Source organism: Tiliqua scincoides, chromosome 2 (assembly GCF_035046505.1).
Source record: "Tiliqua scincoides isolate rTilSci1 chromosome 2, rTilSci1.hap2, whole genome shotgun sequence".
Classification (NCBI taxonomy): domain Eukaryota; kingdom Metazoa; phylum Chordata; class Lepidosauria; order Squamata; family Scincidae; genus Tiliqua; species Tiliqua scincoides.
In genome coordinates this window covers 37,549,060-37,567,658 of record NC_089822.1, presented here as the reverse complement: position 1 = coordinate 37,567,658, position 18,599 = coordinate 37,549,060, and the positions used below count along the sequence as shown (strand labels likewise).

The following is an 18,599-nucleotide window of genomic DNA, read 5'->3' as shown; positions in this document are numbered from 1 at the left end:
GTTGCATCCTGTGGCTTGTTCTTGAGAGGAGGTGAGGGCCCTTGTGGTGACCCTCATGGGTGGGGGATAGTGTTGGGCTCAGATGTGATTACAGGGCTGAATTTGAGCTGAGAACCTTCCTCCCCCCCCATTGATATGAGGGAGCCATGATAGGGGATCAGTTTGCAGTTCCTTGTGTTGACTGAGCAGCCTTGTTAAGTAACAACTGTCCTTGCTTAGAGCTAAAGTCTACATGCTACTGGGAATATTCCCTAGCAGCAGAAGGAAGAGCACATATGCCACCTACAACTAGAACTACATTCATGCAGGGTCATTTTTCCTGCAAAAGCATGGGTGGGTGTTCTCTCTCTCAACTATGTATTTAATTCAATGGGGAACTGGTAATTTGATGATAAATTAAGAAATGTGAGCATAGAATGACTTTTAAAATGTGAACATTTCTACAGGAAATACAACGGTCACATTGAAAACAAGCCATTAACCATTCCTAAAGATATTGATCTTCATCTGGAGACAAAGTCTGTCACTGAAATAGACACATTGGGTAAGAGACTATAATCGCAATAAGCTGTATGGTGATCTAAATATGGATTTCTCTTTAAAAGTGTGATGTTAGCAGGAATACTATATTCATGACAGCATCTCAATTTCTAAAACACAATTTAAAAAATTACCGCAAAACTAGAATGGTGATTTATTTTAAGTTTGTGTGGCTGAGAAAATAGATTAGGTTTACTGTAAGGAAGACTTACATTAGTCCAGTAACAGATCTTTATATGTCAGAATTTAGAAATGGGAAGAGTCCCACAGAAAATGTCCTAGCTGGATAAGTTAGCCAGAGTTTCAAAGTACCATCCTCTGTAGGTTTAATTGGTGCAAATGAGGTACTGAATTCCTTCATCCTTGTGTTAATGGTTAGGGCTGATAATCAGTGGCCACTTGTTGAGACATATTTTCCTTTATCACACAATTTCTCTCCTGTCTCTCTCTTTAACTTCTAGCTTGAATAAGGATAGTACTTAAATATTCAGAATTGTTCCTTATCTAGCATACATTTCATTCCAGCTTTGTTTGGGCTCATTCTTCTCAGAAGGAATTTTTTCAAGGTTATGAATTGGTTTGATTGGTTTTCTCTTTGAATGAAGAAACATTTAACTGCCATTTGCTAAATATCTCTTATTTCTAACTGTTGCCTTGTAAAACTAGTTTGAAAACTTGGAAATTTATTTTTCACATTTTTATACTGCTCTTCCTTTCAAGGAGCTTAGGGTGGTGTACATAGTTCCTTCCCTCCATTTGTCCTCACAACAACCCTATGAGGTAGGTGAGGCTGAGAGAATGACTGGCCCAATGTCCTCCAGGAAGCTTCATGGCCACCCAGGGCATTCAAACCTGGATCTTCCAGGTCTGAGTCCAACTCCAAAACCATTGCACCACCCTGGCTCTGAAATGAATGGTGGGTTCATCACAGCTTTATCTAACTTTACATAGAGATGCATGTGTGTGAGAGAGACCGAGAATTTCCTTTCGTGTAATTTTCAGCATTTTTATTTGTTACCACTTCCTTTTATGAAATTAGTTAGGTAAGGGAGAATGACTATTTTACATGTGACAAGTTCATGAATATGAACTTCACTGTTTGTTCAAGGAGTGCTTTCAGATGTCATAATTGATAGAATGTGTTTGTTCCTGTCAAGGTTGCAGGGAATATTAAAATCCTTTCCCCTGGATTTCTCCTAGGTTGTGCATCATAACATCCTGGGGCATCACAAGGGATTCCCCAGGGGCCACCAGCCAAATGAGACTGTGTAGTAAGAGGCTCTGCTTGGCGGTCAGAGCTCCTGCACATGGTTTTTTTGCTTTATTGTAAAGGCCATTACTGGCCATTTCCAGTGTCCCAAACCTGGAAGTAACTGGCAATGACGTCGTATTCAGTCACTGAGTCACAGGACGCTGAAGAGAGGGAAGCACTTAAAACATTGTAGGCTAAATTTGAACTTTGTAATCAGTACTTGATGATTTTGACTATACTGGTCATGGTAGTTTCTGTTATGTTTTACTTCTGGGGGAAAGATTCGGTGGTTGACCATATGCTTTATATGCAGGGTAGGCTTTAAGCTAATTGGACCAATTGCACCTAAGGGGGCCCCATGCTAGGGTAATCTACTCTAGGGTAATACTAGGGTAATCTACACTAGGGTAATCTACTCCAGGGTAATGCTAGGGTAGTCTAGTCTTGTGAAATACACACAACATCACTTTTCAACAGACATTTTGATTTTTTCCTAAAGAAAAGAAATAATTTTACTAAATCATTTCACATTCTCTAAAACAAATGATTTTTAAATGACTGTTTTCTTTTCAAAGGTTATCCGCACGTTTTGTTTGTTGTAGGCTAAAGCATGCTCATTCAAAAACTTTATTTGATATATCATTCAAATCTTTATTTGATAGGCAGAGGTGTTAGCTGTTTTGTATAGTTTCAATTGGTGATATCCTAGCAATCTGTTCTTATACAGTTGTATAAGCTTTTTTAATTTAAGGTTGACAACTGCAGTTTTTGAGTTTATGTGCACACGTATGAATGTTCTTGATTTACCTGAGCATCTAGAAATCACAGCTGCAGCTATGGTGGTTCAAAAGTTATGTATGTTTTAGTTACTGAGCAATCCTTTTATCTTTCAGCATTGCATTATTTTCCCGAATATCAGTGGTTGGTGGATTTCACAGTTGCAGCTACAGTAGTGTATTTGGTAACGGAAGCCTACTACAGTTGGGTGAAGCCCACTCAAGAAATGAACATCAGCATAGTCTGGTGTCTTCTAGTTCTGGCATTTGCTATGTATCCTTCTATTGTTTGTTTGAGCTACTGAACAAAATAGCAATATTTTTTTAATTATTTATCCAAATATTTATCTTTTCTGTCGCCAGAGAGTCACCTGAGGCAGCACACAACATTCTAAAAAAACAATAATATGATAAGACAAATGAGAATTTTCTAACTTAGAGCTTCTCCTAATTAGTTTCCAGACTGGCAACTTCTCATACAAACAAGTTTCCTTGGGCTGTTGCTCTCATGACTGTAGTGACTTGCAGCAAGGGCAGGCAAATATCTTCATTTGTTATCTCGTTGTGGTGATGGTCACTGGTGCAAGATGGTTGATAATACTCCTTATGATAATATTTGGCTGCTGACATAAATTGAAGAAATTGTATTTACAGTTGTAGGATCAAGATCACCCCAGAGTTCCATAAGGTGCTGATGCTTTTGATGTTCTTAGGACACGTTAACTAAGCAATGGCATGATACATTGCTGTTCCTGTTTATAAACACTATCTGCCATGAGCAGAATTGTGCAATTTTAATTTATAGCTTCCTTTTGAATTATTTGCATAGACGATGAGACACCGGATTGTGACATGCTGGAATAGGGCTTTAAAGTGGCATTTTTTGGTTTTCATTAGAATCTAAATACAAGCATGCATTAAGTAACTGGACAGCAATAAAAGACTTCTGCCTATAGCGGCCAATACTGCACAGCATGCAGCAAAACTCAGAATTATGAATGGTATATACTAGAAGGAGCACTTGTGTGCAGACAATCATTGTAATAGAGTACTACCAGCAGCAGTCTATATATAGCTCTTTCCGTCTCCTTTGTAGAAAGATCTCAGCATGTGCCAGTTTCTGCTTATCTACAGTCTTTGCTGTCAAAAAGGACACCCTGCAAAAATCTTACTACAGAATTTAGACTGGTAGATGAAAAAAAGCAAAATTGCTGATTGCTATCTCTATCAATTGTAAAGAATTTTCCCCAAAGTATTTTGCACTTTCTTGGAGCTTAAATTACGTTGTGTTGCCTTAAACCAATAGTTTTTGCTAACTAAAACAAGAACGAACTGGTATAGTGCAAAAGTACATGCAGTCTGCCTGCATGCAATTGGCTTGGGGAAATTCAAGTACTCGTATATGAGCACCAACAGAGGAAAACATTTTAAATAGTGCAGACGATTCTGTCCTCTGCGCTACTTACTTATCCTGTTATTGCCCTGGAGTGAGCCTGAAATGAGAGCTGCTTTTCCCTCAGTTGTCTCCCTTCCCACAAGTCTCTTATACTGTGCTTTTAGTTCTTACAAGAGGCAGTACATATTTGTTGAAGGGTGTTTCAGCTATATGCAGTTCTGGCTTTATGTGCCAACCTCAGAACTTAACCCTCGCGTAAGATGAGGGTCCACTGTATGTATCTTCTTCCATTTATTTTTAAGGAGAGATCCATTCAACAAGGTTGCCCATACTACTTTCATTTGCTTTTGTTCACTTATTTTTTTCTGCCCAGTCTCCCAAAAAAACAAAAGATGGCACCATCATATTGTTAATGCTGCAGATTCTTGATTAACTGTTGTTGCGGGGGGGGGGGGGGAGAGGAGCACAGTTCATACGGTGCTGCCACTGAAGCCACCACATTGTGGTAGCCCATCCTTCCTTCAGTTTACATAACATGATTCAGCAAATCAAATACTGTCAGCTTCTTCTACAAGATATTTGCATAATTTTTTTTAAACTATCCCTGATCCTTTAATTCTAGGCCAACCAAATGTCTGTCTAAAGAGATTATTTAAAGCAGGAAAAGCCTGGTTTGGACTAGAGTTCACTTCATGTATTGGTATTTATGAAACTGTCAACATTTGTTCATCAATTTCCCTGGTTTATTAATAAGCCATTTCTGCCCAACATTGCTTATATGCAACAGCGATCAAATGTGTACACCTGTGGGCTGGGCAAAAATGGGTAAAGTGGTGTAACTTGTGACTGTGTGGATTAAGGGAATAGTTTCCTGAAGAAGAGGGCAATTTTGATTTCACAAGCGGAAGGTCTAATTTTTTTCAGTTCTTCCTGCATATCATGTTCTTCAGAAGACCCCCCCCCCCCAGATTGTTTTTGGGACTACAGAAGGAGGCAGGAAAGTTCTGTTAACTGAAAGGAAGTTGGGGTCCAAGCCATAAAGTTTACTATCACCAGGTTATAAATAAAATGGCCAATTGGGCATGTTTTTAAATTTATATGCACGTAAGTGTGTGTGTGTGTGTGTGTGTGTGTGTGTGTGTGTGTGTGTGTAGACACAGGTTTCTGGGACTTTTCCAGTAATATCCCAATAGCTGGTAACTTTATGGGTTTTTTCCCATACATCTGAATTTACAGTCTTCAGCGAAGATTAAAAACTTATGGAGTCTGGTGCAATTCTTAAATGTGCTTGTTGAAACTCATTTACAAATGACTTTGTATTAAAATCTCTCATTTCAGTAGCAGTATGTCATCTTTAACTGATTAATAATCAGTATTCTAAAGTACTGTACTGATTTTCAAAAATGAAGACCCTTTTAAAGTCTTTTTTGGAAACAGATGCTAGTGTGATTATTAATTACAGTAGGGGGAAAGTTTATGTATGATTATGGCTTCAAGTGACCTCTTTGTGTTCAACCCCTGCAAGTGAAGTTGTTAAATTCTATAGTTTCTGATAAGGAATATTGAAATCCTTAATTAGGTAATAGGACTTCAGATCTATTTAATTTTCAGTTTCCTTTAAATGAGTGAAATTAATTAAATACTGAAACTCTACGGAAATGTATGTTGTGGCCTTCACTGAATTGTTGGCATCGGATGTAAGTGCTATAATTCTTAAAAATAAAAGATATCAAATCCCAGGTTGTGATAATCAAACTTTGTCCCAGACAATTACTTGGTAGTATGTCTCTTTAATTAGTATTTCCTTTTAAATAATAACTAAGATCCATGGAACTTTTCTAGGCATGTTCAAGTATTTGTGTGTTCCATGTGGGATTTTTCTTTCAACCTCTCTCATTCCATAGTACAAATTGCTTTGAAAGTTACTTCTATCCCAAGATCTGTATGCTGTATAGTATATGGCATCTACTATTCATGAAACACTGAGTTTTGGGCGCAAACAGTGTACTACAGTTGTGCAACTTCTTGAATCCTGGTTCATGGATTTACTTAAATATAGTCTTGAGCATATTGGTATATAGGTGTTGCCATGTATCTGTGGAGATCCATTCCAGCCCCCCCCCCATTCAGAAACTGCAAATATGAAGAAATCCTATAGGTGTAATGTTCAGTGTCTTCCCCCGTCCATAATCTTTTCTTACAAACCAGACTTCAGCACTTTGGCATGGTATCAGTGTGTGTGTGTGTGTGTGTGTGTGTGTGTGAAAGAGCGTGCACGCACAGTATGAATATAAAACTGCTTTCCTTGACTCTTCTCATGTAGCAAAATATTATTCTCGTTGACTACACACTATTTCAAAGTAGATGATGGAGGTGAAAGATCCGTTTGTGTAACTTTTGGATTTTTTTTCTTCGTCAAAGCCATGGCAATTTTGATAGTAACAGAAAACTACCTAGAATTTGGACTTGAAACAGGTAATTCCTGAAACCATTGTACATGGACAGTAACCTAATTAGCATAAGAGTATGATATGAGAATATTTTGTGTAAATATGGTTGTATCCTAGCTTTAGTGCACATGGAAGGGAGTTCCTGCAACAGAACTTCCCAGCCTCTTCCCCAGGGATCCTGAAAATCCACTCATGTGAGTTGGGGAATAATATGGAGCAGGATGGTGTGGGGCAGGGATGGCTGCTGAGGAGGAGGGGCTGTGAAAATATCCCCTTTTGTATAAATGGAAGTACCTTTGTTTCGTAAAAATATAACTTGGGATACAACCTTGCATACATATGTAGGTTCACAAAGTCTTTTTTGGCTCTGTTTGTCTATTTACAAATGGTTCTCCCACAGTGTTGTTGACTTAAGCGCTGCTTCTGTAAATTGTAGTCCAGAGCCATCAACATCAGTGAGGCCTTTGTCATTCATTTCAGGCCGATATGGATGGTACCCTTAAAGTGCTGACAGTTTGTTTGCACTTACAGAATATAAAAATAGCAAATGGATGTTGCCGAAGATTGAACTGTTGTAGCATTCTAATTAGTGAATGGAGAAAAACCAGCTTAAAGACATGAAAATTCTAAAATGTTTTGCTAACAGTCTACATTTTGACAGTCTACATTCACTTAATACTGAATTTTTCCATCTGTAGGCTTCTCAAATTTTTCAGAAAGTGCTGTGCAGTTTTTTGAAAAACAAGGCTTAGAATCCCAGTAAGTATGAAACACAACTGCTCAAATGTGTGAAATGTAGTAGGTATATTACCATCAACATGCTGCCTATATTCTCCTTGAGTATGTATTACTTAAAAAAAACATTGGACCTTTTGATCCAGGGGCATATGGGACCAGAGATGCAGATCTTATATTCTCACGAGCGTAGTTCTCACTATGACTAAAGCTGGTTCTGAAACTATTCTGGAAATAGTTGCTGATGTAGCATGTGCTCTTAAAAGAAAGTGCTTCACCAGGAGCTGCCTGAGCCAAAACCCCTACTGTGTCCTTGCAAATAAAACGGTGATTCGCACACTTCCATGTTTTATGCCAGTGCACAAGGGGCACTGAGAGAGGGAGTTATCTGCTTCTTGCTTGAGCGAGTGGGAAGCAGATTGTAGCAGCTTGCTTCAGTGGTGGGTTGGAGGGATGTGGCAGACCTTTTTGTGATGGGACCTAAAGCTACTGCTTAAACATTCTCTGATGATATAAACACTTTTAAAATGAATCTGTAGTTTGTAACTTGTTTTAATGTCTTACTTTGAGTACTGAGAGGGTGGCCAGATCCAAAGGAGAAAGTGTCTTTTGTATTTAATGTTGTATAGAAAAGTGATGTTGGCAGGTTCAGTTTATGATGAAACTACACAGTGGTTAAAGGTATAGGAGCCCTGAATGATATTGCTGTAGTGTGTGTCTTATATAATTTTTTTCTTTTTTTAATGCTTCAACAATATGGGGAAGCCAAAGATTGCCTCTTTCAAAATAGCGTCAGGCTCTGTCTTATACTTTAATGCAGAACTTGTATAATGAAGTTGATGAGCAGGAATACTGTATATAGTACAGACACAAGGGAGGTGTAGGAGCATGTAAAACCCCTTGCTGGGCAATTTACAAAAGGAACCCATTTGCTTTGCCTCTGAAGGTGTGACAAAGTTGAGACCTGCTTGACTACTAGGAAAAATGTTTATTTACCAGATCCAACCATAAGTTGTGTTCCCCTGAATTTTGCTTGTAACTAGAAATCTTGACTTCATATAAACTATTTTCTGGCCAGTTCTAAGCTTCCCTGCAATACTTTTTTGTATAATTAACCTCTAAAATGGCATCAGTATGAGTAGCTAGAGGTTGACACTCATTATTCGGGAGGGGTTCAGTTCCAAGAACTCAGGTGGATGGCAAAAAAACTATAGCAAATCAATTTAAAAAACAAAGTTTGGTGATTTAAAAACAGCCTTGCTGACCTTTGTAATCACACAGAGACAATCGGTTTGTCTCCAGGAGCTTCACTTGGTTCACTAGGAACCTTCACTAGGAAGGTTCACTAGGAAGCCTCATTGATTCACTAGGAATCAATGAGGGGGACAGAATGGAGGTGATAATCTGCCATTTAGCCTTCTTTCACATGCTCAGGGGGAAAGAAGGAGTGAAGCTTGCAGAGAGAATGATTGATGGATTGTCAGCTGGCTGCCCTCTCTGCCATCAAACAACTGTTTTCCTTTAATTTAAAGGGCCCTTCTCATCAGATTTGAGATTGAAAAATCTGTGGATACTTAGGTTATACCTGTAATCACTTGTATGACTGTCTCTCTGCAACAGTAAAAAAGCGGTTTTTTAAAAGGGATGCATTTTTTCCCCTTCTCCAGGGATCAGCACATTCCTTCTCATTTGCAGGGGCCATTTGTGTTGAGTCAAATCTGTGTATAAAAAATTCGTGTATAAATAGACTGGACCTGTATTAATATTTCCACATTTTGAAATATAGTTCAATAATGTTTGTTTCTTTGAAGTTGGAAGTGACGTGTGACTTTTATTGTCTTTTTTAATTTCTCCATTTTGAGGAATGGATATGGCAAGGGACAAAATGTAAACCATTTACTTCATTTCATGAAAACTGACTTTTCTTTATCTCTTTTTTTTCTTTAGGGGTCCTGTTTCTAAGTTAACATTCAAGCTCTTTCTGGCTATACTTTGTTCACTTATTGGTGCTTTTCTGACATTCCCTGGATTGCGACTGGCTCAGATGCATCTGGATGCTTTGAGTTTAACCACAGAAAAAGTCACCCAGTAAGCCACGCCTTGTAGAAAATTAAACCACAGTTTTCCAATAAGAACCATTATACTGCTCCCTTCTCCTACGAAATGGCTAGTTGATTGTTTGGAACACTACCTATAAAATGTAGTGTATTTTGAAAGTACAATTAAGCCAAGTACGATTAAAAAACCTATCTTAAAGTATTGTACTAATTTTAGAAAGAGGAATAAAATGTTACCATGGCATTAGAAGAATAAAGCTGTTTTCAGATGCATAGATGTGAGGAGAAACAAAGGTATCTGGATGGTGCAGATTTGATATTGTACTTTTGCTATTGCAGGTCCCTCAATGGTCCATATTGTCTTAAGACAGTAATGGAAGCCCTAAATTGTGACTATTACCAGGCATAAGAATGCCTTATTGTTGCCTGGATCAGTAGGCAGTCTTTCTGTTATAGGCTGAACAAGGTGCCTGTGATGGAGTAGCACTTTTAGAAACTAATATGAAAGAGCCTGCAAATATTAAGCCCTATGGCAACTCATGCCTGGATGACAGTGGTAGGGTTAGCCTGGGGCAGATGTAGGTGTAGCCAGTGCATATTAGGCCACTGAGAAAAATCTTAGTTGTGATTATTGGAGAGAGCAAAATCAAAGATGATATTCAGAATTTCTTCATAGTCCAGTATTGCCAGTCAGCCTTCCTTTTTATTTATATATTGCATTTGTATCCCGCCTTTCCCCCCACACTAGGTCTGTTGAAAGTGGCTAACAAAATATACAAGTTTCCATCATAATATATAAAAACTGTAAACAATAAACCATCAAAAGCAGAAATATAGTGAGCAACAATAAAATAACAAAAGGTGGCAATAAGCAATAACAGCAACAGTAAAGGATGCTAAATAAAAATGACATTCATAGAAGGTGGCAATAAGCCATGGTAAAAGCAATAAAAGATCCAGTCATAATAAACCCACCTAATTACAACCCCCAAACACCAACAAAACAGTTTTTACTCACTTCCAGAGCACCTCAGGAGAGGGGACAGTTCTTAAGTCACAAGGGAGAAAGTTCCACAACTGCAGCACCACCATGAAGAAGATCTTACTTCTTGCCATCACTCCCTGACTTCTAAGAGGGATGGCACATACAGAAGGGTCCTCTCTGAAGATCTTGAGGGTGGGTGAGGGAGATGATTCAGCATATATGGAAGAAGGCAGACCATAAAGTATCTTGGACCTAAGCCATAAAGGGAGTTAGAGGACATAACCAGCATCTTGAATTGGACCTGGAAATAAACAAATAACCAGTGCAACTCCAATTGAATCAAACTGCTGAACATCAGTAACCACATGGATTGCCGCAGCCTGCACTAATTGCAGTTTCCAGACCATAAGAATGTAAGAACAGCCCTGCTGGATCAGACCATAGGCCCATCTAGTCCAGTTTCCTGTATCTCAGAGTGGCCTACCAAATGCACCAGGGAGCATACAAGACAGCAAGAGATCTGCATCCTGATGCCCTCCCTTGCATCTGGCATTTGACCATTTTCAGGGGCAGCCCCATGTAGAGTGTTATAGTAGTCTAAATGAGATGTAATTAAGATATAAACCACTTGTCAGCTATGGCCACAGTGTTACCAAAAAGGTCTGTTATGTTTTAAGGGGAATTATTTATTTACCCTTTTGGAAACCTCAGGATCACAGGCTGGATAACAATACAGCGTAATGCAGAGAAAATCCCTTGTTTAGCTTAAGGAGCAGACTGCGAGAAAGATAACTTTCAATCAGTGATTATATTTTTATTACAAAACACACAAAGGTAAACATAATACATTTCTTGGTTCTAGTACTTGAAAATTGTACCTAGCTTTTATGGTGGTTGCATGTGCTATGTATTTGGTGCATTCGAGAAGGAATCAGAAATGGATAGGTTGTAGGGAAGGATTTTAGGGGTCCCTTAATCTGCTAAACCCAGTTTGCTAATTAAAGATGGGGGAAGAAAGGAGGAATAGATGGGGAAGAAGGGAAAGAGTTTCAGAAACGCAGGATAGTTACCTGTCCTGGGGAGCAGTTGGGGAGGACAGGACCTTTGCCTTGGAGGGGGGCAGCCAGAGAGAGAGCCATGTGGCGGAGTTCTCTCTTAAAAGGGGCTTGGCTGACCTGGAAGCTGACCTAGAATGACTGGATGTATCCCAGAGCTGTGCACATGCTCAGTATACACACAATGGTACACGTGGAGTATGTAAAAAAAGAATGACTGGGTATCAGCCATGACTGGGGGAGGGAGGCAGTTTGCATAAGGAGCTTAAGAGTAATAAAGCTACAATAGAACAATAGACTTCTTCCTCTTGTTTTGCATAATAGTGATTGAATCAGGAGGCATCCCTGCATTGCTAGAGGTTGTGCAAACTTGTGACTTCTCCTTGCTAGACAGCAGACAACCTTCTGCTAGAGGTTGTGCAAACTTGTGACTTCTACCAGGGCCTTGGAAAAGTGTACTGGGGGGAAGGGTGTCCTGTATTCTGAGGTTTGACCTGCATGAGTTTTAGTCCATAATACATACAAAATCACAACTTGGAAGGGAAAAGGAGATTTTCACGTAACAACAGCTGGTGCACCTGCTGAAGTTGGATGAAAGCTCCCTTGGCCACAGCCACAACTGGCAATCCAGGACCTGCTGTAGATTGAGGACTACTCCAAAACTGTGAACCTGTGCCTGCAGAGGGAGTGCTACCATTTCAGAACAGGTAGTCTAGCTCCTGCATTGTGGATTTCTGAACCAAGAGGACTTCTGTTTTATCCAGATTTAACATCAGCTTAACCCAGTGGTACTCAGACTTTTCCGGGCAGTGGCTCCCTTGGTCCCTGTGGCTGTTGGCCATGACTCCCCATCATGTTCCTGAGAGCTGGAAGTGACATTAAACAGGAAGTGGCCAGAAATATTAACTATATTAAATATATGAAATATAATATTATAATATATTTATTATAATATAATGTTAAATATATAAACTATATTAATATTAATTATTTTAATAATATCATTAATTAAATGCAGATCTTAAAAATATATTATTAATACACATCAATATACATGCTTTATAAATAATCAGCTGCTGATCACTGTTGGAGACAGGATGCTGGAGTAGGTAGATTTTGTCTGGTCCAGGAGGACTCATTTTTTTAAACTTTGTAAGCATACCAGTAGAATTGTTTTATCAAATGAACTTTGTGAACAACCAGTCTGACCAGCATTACACACACTCACCCCTGTGGACCCCAATCCAACTAGTCGTTTCTCTCATTCTCCTTGGATAGGATTGAACCCTTTATTAATTTAATGAAATTAAATTTTTCCAGCAGCTGGTGGGGAAAACAAAAATAGACCATGAAAATATAAGGTGATATGAGCTGATAAGGGCTTGGTTAGGAAGCTGATTTGTCTCCTATACTAGGAGATGCACAGCTCAAGCCTATGCATGGCTTCTCAGAAGTAAGTCCTATTAGAGTCAATGGGGCTTACTCCCAGGAAAGTGTGGATAGGATTGGGCTGACAATCACTTCATCAATGGCTGATAAGTATTCCCTTCAAATAGCAAGATTCATCACTTTAAAAATACAGCCTTTCCTCTTCAGTCAAACAACAAGATTAATAAATCACTTTAAAAACAGTACCCTTTTTCTGCTCCTGGCCAAGTAAAGTGTGTGCTTGTCTCTCCCCTCCCTCTTTGCTAACTGCATGAAGCAACTTTAAGAGTCCTGATGACTGGTAAAATAGGAAGCATTTTATTTGGGGAGGGGGAGGAAAACAGGAAGGTTTGGAGATCTTGGAGATCGAAAGGGGGGAGTGGAAGAGAGAGGGGGTTGAAAAGAGAGATTTCACTTTGAGAATCGATCCCAGGCTGGGAACTAGGAACCAACCAGACAAGGATCAGCGAGGGTTAAGGACTGCAAGCCTGGAAGAGCGCTAGGCGAAGGAGCCACTCTTGCAGCTGAGCAACTCTCTTCTGCTTTAAAAAAAAAAAAAGCACAGATGAAGACAGGCTCAAATAGTGCTGGTATTATGTTTTCTGTGAGTTATAATGTATTGATTTTGTTTCTCTTTCAACATTTCAGAACTCTGCTGCATATAAACTTCCTGGCACCCCTACTTATGGTCTTACTGTGGGTAAAACCCATTACGAAGGACTATATAATGAATCCACCATTGGGGAAAGAGAATGTACCTTTGTAAGCTGCTTTTGAACATCTGTATTGTATAGCCTTGCCACTCTGGAAATGTAGAAGGAGTGCTGGGGTTGGATGGGATAATTTGAGCATGGGCACTACACAGAATAACTTGTAATGGCTTGACGTTTAATAGAAGTGAAGCAGCAGTGAGAATCAAACTATAATGTGAAGCTTGAAGCAGTAAAAAGACCAAATACCCTGACCAGTACAATGCATAATTTAAAAACAGTCAGTATCAATCCTCCTCTGTTGCATTCTGCTGGGTGTTAATAGAACTGAACATATTTGGTCCCTCACATTGGCAGGAGGATAACTGGACAGAGAGGACACTGCTCACAAGCCATTTATTTAGGTTTCTATTGCACCAGAGGCCCAGGTACTACACACCACCAAACAAATTTTGCCACCATCTGTGTACATGCCCTTAAAGTTTTGAGTGATCCACCTATTGAAACCTTTTTGCTCTGTGGTAGAACTCCTTTCCAGCACCTCAGCAATCTTGTTCAGAAAACAAAATTAGGAATTCTCGGCTAGTATGATACAGGATGACATTGTGAAAATCACTGAGCTCCTCTTTTAATCTATAGGATGTCTGAAGCTACATTTGATACTGTAAGGCTGTGGATTATAATTCTCCTGTGTGCTTTGAGGTTAGCCATGATGCGCAGTCATCTTCAAGCCTATCTTAATTTAGCGCAGAAATGTGTGAATCAAATGAAAAAGGAGGTTGGCAGAATAAGTACAGTTGAACTGCAAAAAATGGTAAGCCTCAATGAAACAAAATGTAAATGAACAAACTGATGATATATTTAGGTTCATGACTATAATGCTGTCCTCAAATAGAAATGTGCAGTGGAAATGTTTTCTAGAAAACATGAAATTGTGACTTGAGGAATGGGAACTTGAAACTTATTCTGGCTGCATTTGTCAGATATTCTGGCAATGATATTTGGGCAATTTCATTTCTCTTATTCATTTCTTTAGCAGTCCTCAAGGATATTACTGCTGTGAATACTTGTATTTCTAACCAGACCTGCCATTAGGCTGACTATGTAACTTTTCAAAACAATTGAACAGCATTTTAAACTATACAGCTTGAAAAACAAATTCTAAAGCAGTTTGTTGCTTATTCCCCATATCCTAAACATTTTATCTATGTAGTATCTCATGACATCTTTCTCAAACATCTTAAAGGAAAGTAGTTCAAAAGTGGGCAACTACCTGTGTAACAAATTAAACTGAAGCCTTCTAATGAGGAAACCTGCTTCTCCCTCTCCATCCTGTCCAACAGTTCAGCCTCAGGAAGTGAGACCTGAGCGAGTTATGCTTGTAACTTCTGAGATGTATTTGCTGCTGCTGTCACTGCTGCCATCACAGCAGCTGCCCAGTGGGTAGAAGAAGCAATGGCATGTGAATGAAAAATGCTGCTTGTTCCACTGAATAGTTGACATGACTGAAAACTAAAAGTTGGGAGATTGCAGGATAGCCTAGTTCTATAGCACCAGGTGAAATGAGAAACCTTTTGCGTTCTCTGATTTCTGAGTGCACATTGCTACTTGACCTAGGCAAATGCATAAATTACAAACATATGCAGTAGGGAATTTGGGCAGCCATAGGACTGGAGTAAGGAAATGGCTTTCACAACAAAGGGCACAATCCTAACCCACTTTCCAGCACCAACTTAAGGGCAATGCAACTCCGAGGTAAGGGAACAAGCATTTGCTTACTTTGAGGAAGCCTCCATGAGTGCCCCCCAACTGCAGGATGCAGCACACGTCCCATTGGCACACCTATGCCAGTGCTGGAAAGTTGGTTAGGATTTGGGACAAAATCACATTTAAGATAATGCAATAGAAACTGGTTAGCACCCACAGTTGCCTTCTTTTGGAAGAACTTTGGTTCTGGAAGAAGAGCCTTTTTTTTAAAGTAGTTGTTCATAGGATTGGGCTGTTTGATTCTTATCAACAACTGTGCTTAATTGCTGGTTATGGTAACTTCGGTGATGTCAGTCATACTATATTGTCTTGTGCGCTGAATCATCCAAGGTTTTTGTTGACTTCAGGTGGCCAGAGTGTTTTATTACCTTTGTATAATTGCACTTCAGTATGTGGCACCTCTGGTTATGCTGCTTCACATGACCCTGCTGTTGAAAACTTTAGGTAAGAAGATTGAATAAACAAAGGAAACTGCTAGCTAATGTTAACTAATGTTCTTTTTCTAAAGCTCTGTCAGTTGCTATTCAGTATTTGCAGAAAATATAAGCTCTTGAGCCGCAATTGCTCAGAAGCATTTCTGCACACGTCTGCTTCTGCTTAGCTGTCCCCTTCCTGTGTGTTCCAAATCCCAGCATGGCTGGCAAGATGTGCATACTTAACACAACCAGTAATTATGCCAGTTCTTGCCTATACCAGCACATAAACAGCTGAGGCATTGTTTGGTTTACACAAAACCATGAAATACTATGAAGAAACACTAAGTTCCAAACTTCTGGACATGACTTTTTTGGGAAGAAGGATAACTTTTGATGAGGCATGAGTTGTTCAGATGTGATGAAATAGATATAGAGAGTGATGAAATATCATTTCTCTCTTTCCATGTCTCTCAAAGTATATATGCACAACATTTGAGTTGCCTTTGGGCTTTTGAACCAATACATGCTGCCTCCATCCTGTGTTGTTCTCCAAGCTGAGACTGTGCATGCTACAAATAAGTGGCAACAGTAAGCAAGAATAACTCTTGCATCTGGAGCTTGCATATCTCGCTACAGGGGTGATATGCATGTTCCTTCATCTGTTGCAGTGAGCATGAAAAGCAATGCAAATTGCTTGTTTCTCTTGGCAGCTAATTTGTACTGTGCAAAACTTCACTGTGAATCTCAAGCCGCTGCTATTTTTCTTTATTCTAGAACAGGGGTATCCAAACTTTTCAATACAAGGGCCACATCATATATTTTACACACTTTACAGGCTAAAAAACATCAGTTTTATAAGTGAATGAATGAAATTTGAATGAATGAATAAGTTGGATCGTTTTTGTAGTTGGCATGATATGATTCAGAACAGAAGAGAAATGTGACAATTATAAAGAAACAATGTTGTGCTTAAACTGAAAAATGATATATAATGAGTACAAATGCAAATTCTCTGGGGGAAAAAAGTTGTGGCGGGCCGGAAGCGGTCCCCAGGCCATAGTTTGGAGACCCCTGTTTTAGAAGCTAGATTCTGCTATTTTTACTAGTTGTGTCCTTGTTTACTAGCATGTAATTCTGAAATGAAAGACAATAAACCTTCAAAGAGAGTCAATGAACATGAACATCTATTTTTTTTTTTTTTTACTATAGGGAACTACTCCTGGGGCATTTATCCAGAATCTACTTCAGATTTGCCAATGGAGAACAATTCACTGCGCGGTTCAGTGAACTCTGAATCTTTATCTAATGATGGAAAGATGAATGTAACTGTAATACAGCTATCAATGGCACTGGCTAGCCTGAAGAACATTTTCACCCCACTGTTATTCAGAGGACTCTTGTCCTTTCTCACCTGGTGGATTGCTGCTTGCCTCTTTTCCACAAGCCTTTTTGGACTATTCTATCATCAGTACCTGACAGTGGCATGACCTATCAAAGCAAACATTTTGAACATAGGAAGCCCTTGTGCCCAAAGAGGCAGAAGAAAATTGGAAGAAATTACATGAGAGAAGCATATCAGTTTTTCCTTCAGACTCTCTCTTTGGGTTCTTGGGTGAATGTTGTTGGATAAGGTTGAAAATCACAAGTGAGTTTGTAGCATGTTACCTAAAATTATAGGTAATTGCTGAATTATTGATATTGTTGGTGTTGGTGGACTGCTTTGAAATACATCCATGTACCTTTGTTTTAATGAGCTTTGTTCTGCCCTAAAAAACTCTGTTGTTCAGCCATTGATTGGCTGGTCTCAGTGGTGTTAAGGTACTAGGGTAATATTAATGATGACTGCCTAGAAAATGAACTTGCAACTGAGCCATACAAGGGAGTCAGAGATGTCATCCTGTTGGAAGAACAAGCATGAATTTTCTGCTGAAAGGCAAATTAATCCAACAGGACAAAAAATACTGTATATTACAGTAAAAAAAACTGTGTGAATAGAGTTTATTGTAAATAAAATTGCATGGACTTGACAAGTATTTGTGCTGAAGGACATGTTACAGAAAGGATATCCTGTTGCAGTATTACGTCACTTGGTGGTTTAATATATGAATGTCAGGAGTTTGTAGTTACCAGCTTTTTAAGATCATTTCTCTCTAAGCACTCAGACTTGAAACTAATCCTTTAATATACTATGGCAAGTACTATGTTCTAAAATTGGGTGACAATTTGCTGCTTATACCTCACTCCTGCACATTCATGTATTAAAGTTTCAAAGTGATATAATCCTGTGGCTTTCCCCTCAGTGAGGCTTTGTACCCTATAATATAATGCGTGAGAAAGTCCTAAAAGAATTCATATTGTAAGAGTAATATTATAAATATATTGTTTCAGTCTTAACAGTCTTTTTAAAAATAATAAATGACCATATGAATCCTTGGATTTCCATACTGGTGCTACTGTTTATCCACAAAGATTATTTAGGGTTTATTGTTCTGGTACTGGAGAAACTCCATTGATATCGCAGCAGTGATCGGAGCAGCTTGCTGGCACTGATCAAAATCTTCTCAACTTATTTCATTGTGTGCACATGTGTATAGTTAATATATGAAAACATTGATGTTTCCATATGAAGCCTTAGGTGGCATGCAGCATGGCAGGCAAGTTTTGAATGAAGACTTATGCAAGTTCATAAGGGTTGTCTGGCTTGGTGACTGAGCAAAGATTTTTTTAAACTGTGTACCCTAAACTATAAACATGATTGTGATGGTGCTGAGGGCACTGATAATGGCCACACCCTATGCTTTTCACTTGTCTTACCTGATAGTTGCTTGTAATGTTCATCTCTTATTTCAGCATGTCTGGCTGCAATGCTGTTTGCTGCCAGAGCAGTAGCAGTCCAGACTTTCTACAAGTACAGTATGTGGAACTGGTTCATGACCACATCACAGATTATTGTATCACACTGACACCACAGTCATTGCATCCTGTCTTCATTGTTTGCTGTGTTAGCACTTAGGAATTGGGCAATAAGGATT

At 39.0% G+C, this 18,599-nt stretch overlaps 1 protein-coding gene across 1 annotated transcript in view; it reads left to right on the top strand.

Moving 5' to 3' along the window:
• The window catches only part of TMEM161B (transmembrane protein 161B), a 34,480-nt gene extending 16,477 nt beyond the window's left edge, over positions 1-18,003 (top strand). The window contains exons 4-12 of the mRNA XM_066614849.1: positions 447-544; positions 2,686-2,842; positions 6,288-6,439; positions 7,113-7,173; positions 9,097-9,237; positions 13,323-13,436; positions 14,024-14,198; positions 15,499-15,595; positions 16,777-18,003. Of these exons, the coding sequence (XP_066470946.1) occupies positions 447-544; positions 2,686-2,842; positions 6,288-6,439; positions 7,113-7,173; positions 9,097-9,237; positions 13,323-13,436; positions 14,024-14,198; positions 15,499-15,595; positions 16,777-17,054 (1,273 nt within the window). The 3' untranslated portion in view covers positions 17,055-18,003. The remainder of the gene's footprint in view (positions 1-446; positions 545-2,685; positions 2,843-6,287; positions 6,440-7,112; positions 7,174-9,096; positions 9,238-13,322; positions 13,437-14,023; positions 14,199-15,498; positions 15,596-16,776) is intronic.
• The last annotated feature ends 596 nt before the right edge of the window (positions 18,004-18,599 follow it).